Source organism: Antennarius striatus, chromosome 23, assembly GCF_040054535.1.
Source record: "Antennarius striatus isolate MH-2024 chromosome 23, ASM4005453v1, whole genome shotgun sequence".
Taxonomy (NCBI): domain Eukaryota; kingdom Metazoa; phylum Chordata; class Actinopteri; order Lophiiformes; family Antennariidae; genus Antennarius; species Antennarius striatus.
The window spans coordinates 717,928-734,283 of record NC_090798.1 but is presented as its reverse complement, the minus strand read 5'-3'; the positions used below and the strand labels follow the sequence as shown (position 1 = coordinate 734,283).

Below are 16,356 nucleotides of genomic sequence, written 5' to 3'. Positions count from 1 at the left end.
CCTAGAGCGCACAAATATACCTTTTTATTTGCATTCTGTGAAAGCATAAGGAGACTTCTAACCAATAAATGAAGACATAAAACTGTTTTCTTCGCAAACAAATCTCCTAAAAATCAGCGTTCAGCTCATCAGTGCTCTCTAACTAAAGTCTATCAGGATATTTATAATAGTAAAAACTTTCTTCTATATCAGTTTAGTAAAGATTTTAAAACGCAGCTACACTGAATTAGTTGGATTAACTTGGACATGGAGCAGTGGGCCTTTACATCTGATCCGAGTTCAGTTTTGGCGAAACTCCTGAAGCATTAACTTCCAGATGAAATCAGTGGGTCGTCTGAAATGTGGAGACTAAATGTGCTGGACTGCACTTCTACTATCTGTCCTCGCATTTGGACGGCCGGAGCAGTTGGAATAAATCATCTAAAGGAAATAAGAAAAATCCAAAGCATTGAAATAATTAAAAGATAATTTTCTGGAGGGAAACGTCGACCAATCACGTCGCTCCATTTCCTCTCATTTTACTTTACAGATCAGCGTGTTTACAATCTTTTCAGGAAAACCTGCTACAGATGTTAGCTCATCGAAGAAATGACTTTCTAATTTATGTCGAAGAACTTTTCAACATCAAACACTTTAACTACCAACTCAGACGAGTGCTGAATCATTGAAAAAGATCGATAAAAGACTTTGAAACCATAAACTTAGACAATAAAACTGGTCCTGAGCAAACATCCGATGAAGAGAATAAACAAAGGAGGCGGTCGGGGATAAAATGAATTACATCTCTTCAGGAGGTTGAACAAAAAGAAATGGAAAATGATCATAACTGCCAGCCTGAAGTCAGATGAAACGGGAACAAGCTGCATCGCACTCGCAGTGAACTCCTGGTGCAGTTTGAAGTGCAGAATGCTGGAAACACGCCGTGATTTTAATTGAAAAGTGTCTTCATTAAATCCCCTCGCTGCTACACGGGGGCACCTTTCATGTGGCGGTGTCACCGCCGAGAAAATAACAGCTAATCCCGTGTCACAGGCTGTGATTCCTGAAGGGATCCATTCAGCACTGCAGAACCCACCCCCCCACCCACCCCCCAACAAAACGGGGAACCTCCTGGAGCCGGCGGCTCCCCGGCTGTGACAAATATGCTTTGAGAAAAGTGGGAATAAAAATGAGCACTTCTGCAGTTCTTTACCCCGCCCCAGGTGAGGACACGGGGCAGCATTTGATCCACGTCGAGGTTTAATGGATTAAAGTGATCCATCCCACCCCCCCATTCTGTTGGCACATCGCTAGTGCGATCGATCAATCTGCCAAAGAACGTGTGAACTTCCAGCGTGACGGGCAGCCTTAAAGTAACTGGTGGTACCAGGGGTGTGGACGGGCTGGCAAACACTCATGTTGGTGGGGGGCAGAGGAAGCAACTGGTGGGACAAGAACACATTGATGATTTATTCTTCTTATTCTATTCTATTATTCTACTAATTCTATTTATTCTACTAAATCCTCTAAAAAATCCTCTTCCTGCCACGTCTCACACAGAAAACTCAGATTCTTTCCCCTTCAGAATGAATGAATATTGAACTTCAGTGATTTCCTACTAAAATCTTCTATAACAGGCCTGAAGACCAGAGATCTGGGTGATGGTGCACATCATCAGACACTTAAATAAATACTTAAGCAGTTATACATGCAAGCAGCAGGAAATTGTGGATATTTTATCATAATGGTGGGAAGTGAAGTTTAAAGCTAATAAACGCCAACAAGCTCCAGCAGATTTGATCATTTTGGGGGTGAGAAATTTCAATATTGCATATTTAAAAGTGTGATTGACGTCGATCCATCGAGCTAAAGCTGTGGGAATTAAAGACGGGGTTCTTGTCCGTGTGTTAACCTATCTTATACGTATGTTAATGCACCAGAACGCACCAGAGGCTTCATCTATCAGTGGAACACAATCATTACATCACTGCTGAAGCAGCACACTGACCTGAAGGGGAAAAAATACATTTCACAAAGTGGACACGTTTGAGTCACCATAAATGCAGAATGTTTGCAGAATGTTGCTTTATGGGTAATTTGTAGCCTACATGTTTCCTGTTTAGTCATGTTATTTATCCCTGAGTCGAGCATTCAGGCATCCTGGTTGTCCCAGGAGACCAAACGGATCAAAACCCTCAGTGTCAGTGCAGCGTTAACGGTCACACGTAGACGATCTGCTTACTGAGCTCCTGCAGCTGCTTGAGGTGAAGAACTTCCTCCTCCTCCTCCTCCTCCTCGTCTCCTTTGCTGAAGCGCAGCGTCGAGCCTTCCAGGCCGAACCAGCCCACCCTCCAGTGGTAGAGGTCGTGACCTTCCTTGTAATAAAGTCGACCAATCAGCTCGGCGCCCCTCTGCACCAGGCCCTCGACCCGCGGCGGGACGAAGCACTGGGGACAAACAGGCACCCACAACACTCCAGAACTTTAATGTTCACATTTAGATGGTGACGACAGACGGCGACGCCTCCTTCAACCTTCCCTCCCTGAATCGTTACTCGACTACATTTCTGATTCTCCAGCTCTCTTCCAGACCGTCTGTCCATCGTTGTGTAATTCAGTGAAACACGGGGGGGGGGGGGCTGTGGGGCAGACGGAGGGACATACGGAGCGGATATACCTCCTCCTATCTGCCTGGGATTAGAGCGATAAAAGGGAACGGGACGTGTTTATGTAGGACGTTTGTACAAGATCCTGTCAGCGTGGGGGGGGGTAGTAGGACCACTTGTCTTCCTGAAAGCAGCACAAGAATGGGGCTGGAGGTGTGTGTGTGTGTGTGAGTGTGTGTGTGTGTGTGTGTGTGTGTGTGTGTGTGTGTATGAGTGTGCGGTTCCGCCCCACGGCGTACAAAGGGGGGGGGGGGTGTGTTTGCGAGTGCGTTCGCGCCGTACGCAAACTGTGTCACCTTAGTGAGCGCCTGGATCCAGTCGCGCTGCGTTTCCTGCGTCTCGGCGCCGATAATCAGGACTCGCTCCGTCTGCAGGTACAGCTCCACGGTGAACACGGCCCTACAGGGAGGAGACCGTCACTGCGTTCGGACGCTCACAATTCATACAGACGTTTTTACATTGGAAAACTTTCATGTTCAGCGTGCAAAGTGTGCGTTTCATGTGGAGGTCATCGATCCAGGAAGTCGTGTCAATAAAGGTTTGAAAGGCCCACAATGCACCATTCATGATGGGCTGCACCAGTAGGAGGCACCTGTGGAGACGAGCTCCATTACAGATTGGTTTAGAAAAGGAAAACCTGCTTCAGTTAGACTGAAGTGAACTTGACTGGTGACGCCTTAAGAAGATGATTCTTGCAATAAAGTATTTTACATTTGACGACAGTAATCCCTCGTTTCTCGCGGTTAATGCGTTCCAGGACCCCCAGCGAAAAAAAATTAAACATTTCTGACCCCCCCCATACTGATATTAAACAACCTTCTATCTGTGTTACCTTTAAAACACTCTGATAGACTGTTTAAAGCACTTCTGTGTTTCAGCCAATAGCATGCATGTACAGTATCATGTGACGACCTAATAAAAATCCATGATGTAGTGAAGCCGTGTATCTCGAAGCGTGAACAAGCGAGGGATTACAGTGCTGTGTATTTTTCAGCTTTGGACCAGAACCAGACTAGAACAGCTGATGACCAATAAAAATCATGTTCACTAATTTCCAAACAACTTCTTGCCAAATTTTAGTGGCATTAATCTCACATCACATTTCCTTTCTCACTCCCTGCCATCAGATTTAATCTGCAAGCAAATGAATCAAACTCTCTCCACATCCTTTCACCAGAATCATCCAAACGCTGACATTTCTTTTATCGTGAGCCAATCGTATCGTTCACACGGCGTTCACACGTCACAGCTTAACACAGATGCTGCTGTGAAGTCACTTCTACACAATTAGTGTCGGTGAGGAGCTGGGACTGGTCTGGTGTACGTACATGAACACACACCGGATGTCACACACACACACACACACACACACACACACACACACACACACACACACACACTGCTGTCAGGACTACAAGAGCTGCTATTAATCTCTGTTGCTCTTCCTTCTTCCTCCTCCCGCCTCCCTCCCTCCCCCACGCGTCTCCCTCTCGGAGGGGGGGCAGAGGTTAGAGTATCACTACCTTAATGGTTTGAACACACACTGGAGGCTCCACATGCAGTGGCAGTGGGTGTTTAAGGTGAGGAGGGGGTCACCGCCGCACTGAGTCGCTCTTTTCTCACACGTCATCGGAACAGGTGGGACATGGGTGTTTGCATGCCCTCTGGTGACCCCCCCCCACACACACACACACACCTCGTCTCGTCTCGGTGTGCAGTTGCTTGTTAGAGGGAAATCCCAGGGGGGAGACGGAGGGAGGGAGGGGGGCGGAGGGAAGGGCAAACGGTCTCATAAAGGAAGGACGGAAGGCGGTGAAGGAAAAGAGATGAACGCTCCCATGATGAGGCTCCCAGAGGGAGGGGGGGCGCTGGGACAGGAAGTCGCTGAGATGCTGCACGTCTGTGGGGTTCTGCTTGTTTCCTGCTCTTCTCTCCTGTTTTCTTGTTGATCACAACTCCTGCTGTCTATTTTGGAATGTTTACTCCACACACTCCCAGAACAACAGGTTGGTGGGAACAATCAGGTGGGGGCACAACAATAACCTGATTACTGTATAATAGGGGAGCTCGTCTTCAGAGGAACAGCGCTGAATGTGATGGAGTTCTTTCTGTAGTGGGACACCAGGTGTCCAATGTCATGCAGGCGTTCGCTTTGAATTTTAATCTCTGATTACTTCATTAATCTCTGAAGTGGAGACCGGATTGGACGCCCGCGCACGGCGACAAAAGACAAAAAAAACACACACAAGTGAGACGACAAACCCACCATCGCAGCAACAGGAGTAACGGTGACACGCGGTTTAATAAAGATCCCAGAAGGACGCTGGAGCAGTACAGTTTAATGCACCAAAGCGGTTATTAAGCACACAGGACATTAAGTGAAGCAATAAATAAAACAGAAAATGCACAGAAAGAAGGAGCTTATTTACGTTATTTTATTTCACCCGTTCTGATGCCACACCTTCATTCACACACGAGCGCAGCGGGTCCACAACACATGAATCTCTTCCAGCAGGATTTTTGCTGTGATAAACACACTTTTTTTTTTAATATGAGGTGATGACTGCAGAGAGCTGACAGTGTCCTTGTTGCTCGACGATCTGTTTGTTATCAGGCAGCTTTAAGCGCTGCTAAGTGAAGGCCTGAGGTAACGCTGACAGAAGGAGAACAATGGATGCTGCGTGTAGCGCTGCAGCTAATAATACGTTTTCATCCCGTCTTTATGGATTCATAGGACCGTTATTCACTCATTGACATTCACTAAAGGCCAGAGTAATCAAGTGTTTAGTCCATCTAAGAACCCCGAGGATTCAGTTCATGCAAACAAGAAAAACAAAAGGAGACTGAGAAATGATTTCAACCCAACGGCAACAACCACAAACCTGATAAACTTTACGTTTTTGTATTATTTGATCCTCAAAAAAATGTATTTTCTTCACGTATTCTCAAAATAACTAGGTAATAAAAGCTGTGTTGATGTGCTATTTATGGTAATATTATAAATATGCAATTATTCTATCCTGAGCCCTGTGCTAAAGTTTTGACGTTTCTCAAAGGTGCATCGTTCAAACATTCGGACCAGTTCACTGTAGTGATAAACAAATGTGCACCAGCGTCACGTCTTCTCATCCACGCACCACCCACCTGAACTAATTATGTTTTCAGCTGCAGAGACTCATCCACACAGACATTATACTGCACCTCCACAGGTTGCCTCAGGACATGTTTGATGCTTTACTCAGATCACTCTGCTTTGATTGTGGGCTGAGTGAGCTTTTTATTATATTATATTAAATTATACTGTATATATATATATACGTATGAAAATTAGTTAACAGTACATTCTGTTAGTTTTTGTTTCTCAGCCTCTCACATAAATGGCGCAGACAGGAGGAAAGTCACTGCTATCTATCCTCTTTAACTTTATATCTCTCTATATTTCTTTCTCTCTTCATCTCTCTTTATCTCTCTTTATCTGTCTTTCTATCTCTATACCTGTATTTCTATATCTCAATGGCCATCTCTCTTGTCCTCTCTCTCCATCAATACGTTTAGCTTCAGCACATAAATGCAGAACTTGTGAAAGTGTCAAAATGGTGAGAAAGAGAAGAGGTGAAAAAAAGGAAAACAGCACAAAGGGTTCGTTTCTATGGTTTTCGGTTGAATTTGAAGGTCAGGAATGACTTAAGAGTCTCTTGTTGAGATTGAGTCAAAAGAAAAGTCCTTTTAAAACCTCGACTTATCGCCAGCCGACACACTCCCTTTGCATAAATTCCTTATGAGTGGGGGGTTGTAATATTCATACGTATGTGTCAAGCCGCTGCTACCGTTCAGTGTGTCCTCTGCCACGCTGAAATTGCCCAAATGCTGTGTTTAATGGGAGCTACACCTATGGCCTCCTGCAGCACAGCGATAGGCTGCTGGTAGGAGGGTGTCATCTGCATACGTTAATATTCATGAGCGCCAGATGCAACAGAGGTGAGGCGTCGCTGGTGGGGGGGGTGGAGGGAGTGAGGCCAAGTTTAATCTACTGAAACCAACAGCCATTATGAGCGTTAGCAACAAAGAAATAATAGCCTTTCTGGGGGCCGGGGCCGTGACCTGTAACTGGTATGTATGAGCAATGCTAAAAACAGCACAGCGTTGCTTTGCTTTGCACAAACACACACACAAACACACACACACACACACACACACACACACACACACACACACACACACACACACACACACGGTATTATCATCGTAAACCTGTCACCACTGTTTGAATGTGTCCAAATAAACCATTTACGAATAAAAGTATAGGAGCCTCCTCACGGCATCTGCTGCTGTCGTTAAAGGACGGGCTTATGCTTTAATCATGAGCCATTACCAGACTCCACACACACTTCATCACACGTGTACACACACAGAAACACACTCCCATCCAGATGCTGGGAAGGAGGTTTCCTCTTTATGCTTTTCTACGTGAAATCAGGAGTTTTTTTCTTTCTTTACTAAACCATAATCTGAGGGATAAACGAAGCGAGGTCGCTGAAGCCGTGAAATCTCCGCTGGAGTAAATAATATATTTATCACTCATAAAACCTATGCGGACATCTTTGTTTATCTGTGTGTGAGAGGCGATGTAATACGTGAACAGCTGCTGTAAATTGCAAACGCGCCAAACGAGAGTCTTTAAAAGGTGTTTAAAGGAGACATGTGTGTCTTTACATCACATTCAACCAACACTTAGAAAGTGAGATGCAAATTCAGACGGAGTGTGTGCGTGTCTGTGTGTGTGTGTGTGTGTGTGTGTGTGTGTGTGTGTGTGTGTGTGTGTGCGTGTGTGTGCACGTCTGTGTGTGTGTGTGTGTGTGTGTGTGTGTGTGTGTCGGTGAACATGTACTGTAACTGTGAGCTCTCTATCCGGATGAACAGCTGAAATGTTTTAATTACGTGTCAATCACGACTTAATGCACTGAGTTTAGCTGATATCAGATGTTATTTATGACTTTTAATTACTCCAACAGCCATAATGAGTTGAGCTTACTGATTTTACAGATTCAGAACTTTTAAAGTTTGACGTAGAGAAAATAATCTGAAAGAATCAAATACGAAGACAGAAATAAACCCCTCATCGTCGGCGTGAGTGTGTGTGTGTGTGTGTGTTCATACCCCGCTCCGGTCATGGTCTCCGTGTTGCAGACGGACAGACTGACCACCTCGGTCACGTCCAACCTGCCGATGGCCGACGGGCTGCGTTCACTCTCGTAGTAACTGAGGAAGCCTCCTTCCAGAGTGCACCAGCGGCGGGTTATTTCTGAAGGAAACAGGTAGACTTTCATTTTTCCCCCAACTTTCACAAAACTAATCCTCCTATTTATTTTCATCCCTGCTGTTTGATTCCAACTTAGAGCAACTTAAACGTCTCTGGACAGCTGGGGGAAGTTTGAAATCTGGTGGACGTAAAGCCGACTCAGGTAAAACATATTGTGTGATTTCACGCTGCATAAATAAAACTGATCCGACACGAGACAGGATGTAATCCCCAGTCTATGTCATCAGATTAAGCTACTTTGTCCCCATTCATTCACTCTAAATCTCCCAGTGAATCTGTCACAGCGTGTTTGTCCTGCTTTCCTACTGAACCCAAAATTTCTGTTCTTGGTAGAATGTCGTGTAATAAAGTTTCACCATTCTCACACTCATCTATAAGCATCTCAGCCTAAAATCCAAATCAGTTTTTGATAAAACTGATCTAAAGGTCCCATTATACATAATATGGGAGCAGGGTAAGATGAACAATAAGAGTAAAACATGCATGAATATTAAAGTAATAGTCTAGAAACAATATATATAACACAAAAGAACTCTGATATGTATTTTTTGTTGTGATTACTTTAGTGTTTGAGTTACATTTTGGTGAAAACCCCAAAACCTCTGGTGGTCTGCTGTCATGCACAATAATGATCAATCACAGATGACATCACGCACCAATAATACCAGGCAAAGTAAAGCTGCAGCAGCAAAAAATGCAAAGTTTTTTTTAAACTCTGAAAAAGTGCATTGTTTTTCTTATTGAGTCAACTTTTTGCTTGGAACAAAAGATTCCTTTTATTCTCTTAAATTCTGCAGTCCCTATGTAAGCAGCACGCAGTCAGTAAATACACTGAGATAAGCTCACTCTTTAAAAATATGCAATATGTGGAAACATTTTGTAAACTGATCTGATGCTAATTAAAACCATTTATATCTTTCTCTCCTTATGCAACCCTAATCCATCAATATGTCTGGTGCCTCTATGGGATTACTAGAGTAGAGTCATATATTTCCATATTGATAAAATTTAACAAATTGGCTATTGTTGGTGGAGTCAGAAAAAGAAATTAATTAGAGTCTGTCAGCGATTGGTGTATGAACAATTAGCACCACTCCAGCGCTAATCAACACAGCTAATGACTCTCCACAAACCACCGACGGCACCGCCGAGAAATCGTTTAAAAAGTTTGCAGATAAGACGACTCCTCCAGCGTTCACACATGGATGGAGGCGACGGTGTCAGAGGCCTCCGCTTGGCTTTTTCTTCACTCAAACGCCAAGTTGTGTTCGATTCAAAGCGAAACCACGCAGAGTTGACACTACCTAAAGGTCAGGATTCAAGAAACATCACCAAATTAGTAAAAGCGGTTTAATTGGTGGACTTTAATTCCAAAACAAAAGCACAGGTCTTCACATGGACCAAAGGAATCGGAGACAGGGTGTTCCCTTCCTGCTCACCGCGACCAAACCATCCGTTAGAAGACAGATAGTGCTGCTGGATGCAAACGCGCCAAATTAAAAGAACGGGTGTCGACAGATTTTAATCACCAAACATGATCTCTGCTGGAAAACACACAACATGATTGTCTAACTGTGCGATTTCCATAGCCAATGAGCATGAAGTTCATAAGAACATACCTAATTTTGGATTTTCAAAGTCATCGTGCCATCTGCTTTTTTTGTTTGTTTCGCAACAAACACACACAAACAGCACCCCCCACCACCACCACCACACACACACACACACGCACACACACACACCCGCCCCGTCGCTCGCGACTCCAAAGTTTCCACTGTATTCGTCTCATGAATATGCTAATTGCGCATTCCTCTGCCAACTGTGTGTGATGTTTTTGAAGGAACAGATATAGTTCCAATAAAAAAAAGGAAGTGTCTACAACTGACTGTTAAAAGAGAAAGGATGTGATAAGCATTTGGAGAGGAGGATGTCAGTTTTGCTCTCTTCACCCTTTGCTCTATCTCTCCGTATGGCTCTTTCTGGCTTTTTCTTATCTTCTCTCTTCCTCTCTTGCACAAAAAAAAATAAAGAATTTGGACACGATTCTGCTCACAGATGTGAAACTGCAGAACTCCTAATATTTTGTTACCTACTTTGGCATTTAAAAAATACTGTTCTTCTGACCCCACTTTGCTTCAAACCACAATCTGGCGGCTGAAAACTCCTCCTGTGCCTCTAAAAGCACCTGTGCATGCAGGAGTGCGCCTGTGTGTCAGGAAACGAGAGAGTGACGGACTCTGGTATTTAAAATCATTACCAATCCAATCTATCTGACAGGACGCGCCGTCGTCTTGGTGACAGAAAAAAATTGTAATGCACTTCACTCCATTGCAAACGTGTCTGTGGATTGCTAAAGCTGTGTAGGAAATGTCATGTCCATCATTACCCAGCAGAGTCGTTACCTTAATGTTTCTGGATTTATTTTCCTGTAGATATTCCTTCTCTGTCCTTCCTCTGAATCGGTAATAAACCGATGTTCAGTCTGAAAGCCTCACACAATCATCGTCTTAAGGGCCACACTTGATTGCCTAACTGGAGTCAATTGCTATTATTGCCTGGTGCAAGGCTGAAATGTCATTGATTATCGAGGTAAATTGATTTATTCTCATTCTTGTGGTTTCTAGAGAGCAATATGGATTTGGCAAAACTTTCTGAGTTGAGGTTCACTATAAACACCTTTTCAAACACATGATCCTGTTTGCTTGAAGCTTGGATGAGCCAAACTGGATTATCTTCACCAGATGGATCTGGAGGTAGCTTTGACATTCATGGTCACCAGAGGATGAACCAAGAGACTCCAGTGAACCCGTGACTTTTTCCTCCACCGTGAGGTTGAGGTTCCTGTTGAGCCAAATCTCTCAGTAGCTACTGGACGGATCGGCATGGAAATTGGCACAAACATCTAAAATGCCCAAAGGATGAATTCCAATGACTTCAGTGGTCCACCTGACTTTTTGTGTAGCAAACAACCCTTTCACCTTCCAGAGAAGAAACTCACTACAACAGGAGCTTTTCTACCAACCAGCAGGTTGATGTTTGAGGTTTTTAGTTAAATCCCTTTATTAGGTGTATTAATACACAATTTAGTGATTATATTAGTGACTTTTCATGAAGTACCTTAGATGTAATTAGTTAAAAGGAGTTGTAAATTATAAATTTTGGACTGAAAAAGATCATTTCACTGCTCTTTCTTCTCAATCACTGAGAAGTTTTTCACTCTTGGGGTTTCTGAAAATGATAGAAATAAAACCAAACTTTGACTGAACTCATAAGAAGTAGGTGTACGGTGAAACGGGGTCGCAGGAGCTTAATTTTGAGGTTTCGTCATTGTGAAAACCTCTAGTCAAGGGTATGAAAACTCCCAAAGGGTACAGAACGTGAAATACGCAAAAGAGGAGAATCAAATGTCCTAATACACAGGAAATATTAATAGATGTGATTTGGATGTTGGCACGTGTGGCACCCAGATAGTCTCCTTGTTCAGGCAGCGTCTGACACATTCCTACATCAATGATGGGACACGTGATGAATTTTAAACCCCCCAGTGAGTCCTGGAAGCAAATTGCTCCGGGATCATGGTTCCAGACATCAGGAACAAACCAGTGAGAAAAAAACAAGAACAACCTTTTTATTGAGGAATTACTGTAATAATGTCCAACAACCCCCCAGGAATAGATCCATATGAGACCTTTACATGATAGGAGAGATGCTACAAATGGATGGGGGTTAAAGGGGGTAAAAAATCTGCAGGGACTCCAAACATAATTTAAGATTCTGTTGCATATTTTGCAGTTTCTGGATTGTGATTTGGTAAACGGAGGACAAGCATTGAAGACTGGAATCCCACATTTTTACGGCCAAATAAATAATCAAAATCGGACAGAAAGGGTTGTGTTTGGTTGAATGCAAACATTCTTCAGCTGTGTTGGGTTTTGTGGCACACGCTGCTTCCTGATGCGGCGCTGAATGGCTGTGAAACCTCTCGAGAGCTTCACCAGATCGTCAGCATCCTTCTCCATTCTGTCCTCGTGGCGCGGCGTTTCCTCAGCAGGCGGGAGGCAACCAGCGACACGAGCATCAGCGCAATGGGGCGGACAATAGTGCTTGATTTACAATCAGGCAGCTGCGTCCACTGCCAGCTGTTCCCACACACACACACACACACACACACACACACACACACACACACAGCGGCCCGGTGGCCCAGCCGTTCTCCACAGGGGGCCACAAGCAGCCGTCAGAGACGACGCCAGCGGAAGCCAGCCGTGGTTCGCGCCTCCAGCGGTTAAATCCAGCCAATTAGCTAACAGGCCAAAGCGCCCCCGTTTCACCAGTTTCCACAGGAGAGGTGGGATTGCTCTCCTTTGCAGATTTATTTCCCACCTCCTCCCCCAATTCAGCAATTTCCTAAATGTTCCAATTTTGGAAGGCGAGCATGATGATTGGCAACCAACGGGGCAACCGAACCATCTTGTTGTTGCTGCAAAGTCCTGACTGTGATTGTGTCGGACTTTATTTTTAACTGCAAATGCCCCCTGAAACTTTTTATCACCGCCGCACAGACGTCCACTTCAGTCTGCATCAACAAAAAAAAAAAGAAAAAGAAGGAGGCTCTGCCCCTTCCCACCAAATCAGCCTCTTCCCTCCCTAACTCGTCTGCCCCCCAAACAATTGTCTGCCTATCTCACCATCAGACTAAAATATCTGCAATGAAGACATCTGCTGGACAACTTGTCAGGGGGGGGCTGGATATGGAAATGGAGAAACTGAAGGGATCTGAACGATCCGTCTGCGCCAGCATCACCGCCCACTTCATTACAGGGACGTATGGACAGAAACGAGATAAAGAGGAAAAAACAGCGTCTGACACGGATTTCTGGTCTGAGCAACAGCAGCGCTCAATTAGAGCAGCAGAGAGGCAGTATTATGAGTAAAGACAGTCCACATAGCATAATATATGAGCACAAATAGTTTAAATAGGCTTTATGTACTCCTCATGAAATATAAAATGTGACTAATGTGCAATTTGAATCATTTACCATCCTTTGAAAACTATTTTTGCATAAATCACAGAGAATATTTGATCTATTATCAAAGAATTTGACTTTGTAGATGTGAATAATTTAATATTCACACAGATTTGTGTCCACAATAAAATGTTAACATAACTGTAATTCAGTCTCTTCCCTCCATAAAGGATCGACACCTCTTTAAATCGGAGGTAGCCTCACTCACTCTTTAGAATCAGCTGCATGAAGCACAAACAGCCAATAAAGCAGAGTCAAGTACAGAGAAGCTTTGATTTCAGTCAAAAACAAAACAAGAAAAACAGTTTTTATATCCTAATTTATTTCACCAGCAGAACACACACTGGTTTGTTTTTCTGTTCTCGGTTCAAAGCAGCAAAGTGTTCATTTCCATTACGCTGGACTGGCTCCATGCCCACCCATGACACCTCTGTCAAGGCCATTACAAAAACTGCCAAATGAAGTTACGTTAAATTTAGCTTCCAACAATCAAAGCATGAGCGCCTATTGAGGTCAGCTCCAGAATAAAATCAACTTAAAGAAGCTGCGGCGCGGTGCTTTTATTCAGCCCTGAGCACAACCTATGAATTATTAAGAAGCTGGGTGTATCTATAGACCATCAAACCATTAGCCGGCATCCTGGAGTACATTCAAAAATACCTCATGCTTGCAAAGTAGTGACAGCACTTCCTCGTGATTGAAGAAGTTGGAAAGCATGAAGTTTTAAACCCAATCGCCCTTGAATTTATTTAACAGCTGCGGCCGCAAGTAAAGCACCATAAGAGCACAAAAGCCCAACTTGTACGACTCCATAATAGATGAAATAGCAAAGAATTTATCTGGCAGCACACTGCAAGGACTTTTTTAGGGGTGGGGGGTGAATTAAATAGCACAGGCTGCACAACAGGAACAAAAATGGACTGAAAAAGCAGACCTGATGCATCCCAGCTTTACAACAACACGGTTAAAAAAACACTTTCAAGACCTGGAATGAAATTAATCCGGGACTTACTGACAGCAGTTACACTAATTTTCCATTTGAACTCGACGTAAAACGGTTTACAAACATAACCCCATTAATCTTATTTTAAAACAAATGTATTTAAAGCCTTCCTTGTGAGGTGGTCACCATCTTTCAAGAACTCGGTAATTACTTCAGCGACTACAATAACATCCTCACCGCCAGAAACAGCGATGAAATTAAGCTACGCATTAAAATACATTGGAATTACCTTCAGCAAATTAAATGAAAATGAATTCCATTTGTTCAGATAATGAGAATTTCTGCAGACAAGCGGCAGGAATCTCCACCAAGGAGGAGTTTCCCAGACCTCTGCCTGTTCATTAGCCGGCGTGAGCAACGCGGGGCGAGAGAGGGTGATGGGAATGGAGACGGATGTCTCTACGACTTTAGGAGGTTCAAGTGGGAGGTAGCCGCAAGCTGTGCCCCCCAAACCCATCTCCCCCCCATCTAAGAGACTCTCTTTCCTTCCCATTTCCCCTCCGACCCCACCAGCATTCCCAATAACCTCCTTCCCCAGGGGCAGCAGCAGAGCGGGCTCCTTCTCTTCATTATCCACGGGCCCCAGAAACGACCCAGAAACGCTTCAGAAACGCCCCAGAAACGCTCTAGAATCGCTCCAGAAACGCTCCAGAAACGCCCCAGAAACGCTCCAGAAACGCTCTAGAAACGCTCCAGAAACGCCCCAGAAACGCTCTAGAAACGCTCTAGAAACGCTCCAGAAACGCCCCAGAAACGCTCCAGAAACGCCCCAGAAACGCTCTAGAAACGCTCCAGAAATGCTCTACAATCGCTCCAGAAACGTCCCAGAAACGCTCCAGAAACGCCCCAGAAACGCTCTAGAAACGCTCTAGAATCGCTCCAGAAACGTCCCAGAAACGCTCCAGCAACGCCCCAGAAACGCTCCAGACACACCCCAGAAACGCTCCAGAAAGTAGATAACAGAAACACTCCAGAAACGCTCCAGAAATGGTCTAGAAACACTCCAGAAACACTCCAGAAACGCTCCAGAAATGGTCTAGAAACACTGCAGAAACGCCCCAGAATCACTCCAGCTACTTAGAGAAGAGGGACAGACGCGGATCAGGAGGTTCAGCAGCAGCTCAGTAGCTGTTTTTAAACTGCCTCCTAAGACAAAAGAAAGGTGGTCCAGACGTTTTGAAGGAATCATCTCTCGGTTAGATTGGTCAAGTTTTCTGTAGAACATTCCTTCTCTGACTCGTATTCCCAGGTGTCCGATTGAGAACTCATCTGGAAGACGGATCCATTGATCGTCTCGACTGGACTGTTTGGTGTTGGGATTAAAACAAACGGCGTTTTGACAGCTGACTGGCCGACACTGATTGATCGATCAGGTCTTAATGGGTTCACACCCCTGACAGACGCGCCGTTTAAATTGCTTACAGATGGACCGATGGATTGATCGGCTTCGCCAGGGGTTTGAGTAACGGCGTCCACACCCACCGTCTCGTCCGCGGCGGTCCGGCGTCGTCTTCAGGGGGGTGGAGGAGATGTAGAGGAAGCCGTCCATGAAGAGGGAAGCCTCGGATAGCGAAGAGTTCTCCGACCACGGCTCCAGACGGGGGAAATCTAGAAGGGGAGGGAAACCCAACATATGAGCAAAGAACGGCTTCTCCACCAATCAGATCGTTCATGTCCACTTCTGAAGACACACATTTAAAGAGTATAACAATCACATCTTCTTGAATTTGAAGAATAGTTTCACACTTTTAACCTTGTCCTCTACTATTCACACAAAACACCTCAATACATTCCAACCAGAGCCCACGGACTCTGAGGTCGACGGCTGACTGAGAGCTTCATGGTTTCCGTCCTCGACCCTGACCTCTGACCTCGTTGTGAACAGAATTTCCCTTGGGGGAGGCTACACACTGAGATATTTCTGGATCTTGCAGGCAGCAGAAAACATTATTAAACTACAGCTAACTTAGTGAACAGATGAACCCACAGCTTTAGTCTCCTCTTCCGTGTCCGTTTGAATCCGTCGCCTCCTTACCCCCGGCCTCCACTCATCCTTTGTTCTCCACTTTAAGAGCTCTCCACATTCCACCTTATCGTTCTCAAAACTTCCATTTTCTGCTGGGGCCCAGGCTATATCTTCTAGATTTTATCTTCACGACCTCCAGCTCTCTCATCAGGAAAGGAAAAATAACCTTAATTGAAACCGCTTTTAATTGAAGCGGCATTTTCACCCTTTACTGACACCAGCGGTGCTTCGTCTGTGGGCCGCTGAGGATTACAGTCGATTTAACAAGACAGCTTCTTCTGAATGTGTGTGTGTGTGTGTGTGTGTGTGTGTGTGTGTGTGTGTGTGTGTGTGTGT

General features: G+C 44.6%; 1 protein-coding gene across 5 annotated transcripts in view; it reads right to left on the bottom strand.

Annotated features, from left to right (window-relative positions):
- arap2 (ArfGAP with RhoGAP domain, ankyrin repeat and PH domain 2) overlaps positions 1-16,356 on the bottom strand; it is a 93,097-nt gene that overhangs the window by 24,525 nt on the left and 52,216 nt on the right. For all 5 annotated transcript variants that reach the window (XR_011034407.1, XM_068308128.1, XM_068308131.1 and 2 more), the window contains exons 15-18: positions 15,477-15,602; positions 7,802-7,946; positions 2,941-3,043; positions 2,222-2,426 (exon numbers count right to left, since the gene is read on the bottom strand). Coding sequence is in view for 4 of the 5 variants with exons in the window: in XM_068308128.1 (XP_068164229.1) it covers positions 2,222-2,426; positions 2,941-3,043; positions 7,802-7,946; positions 15,477-15,602 (579 nt within the window). In the remaining variant the exon portion in view is untranslated. The remainder of the gene's footprint in view (positions 1-2,221; positions 2,427-2,940; positions 3,044-7,801; positions 7,947-15,476; positions 15,603-16,356) is intronic.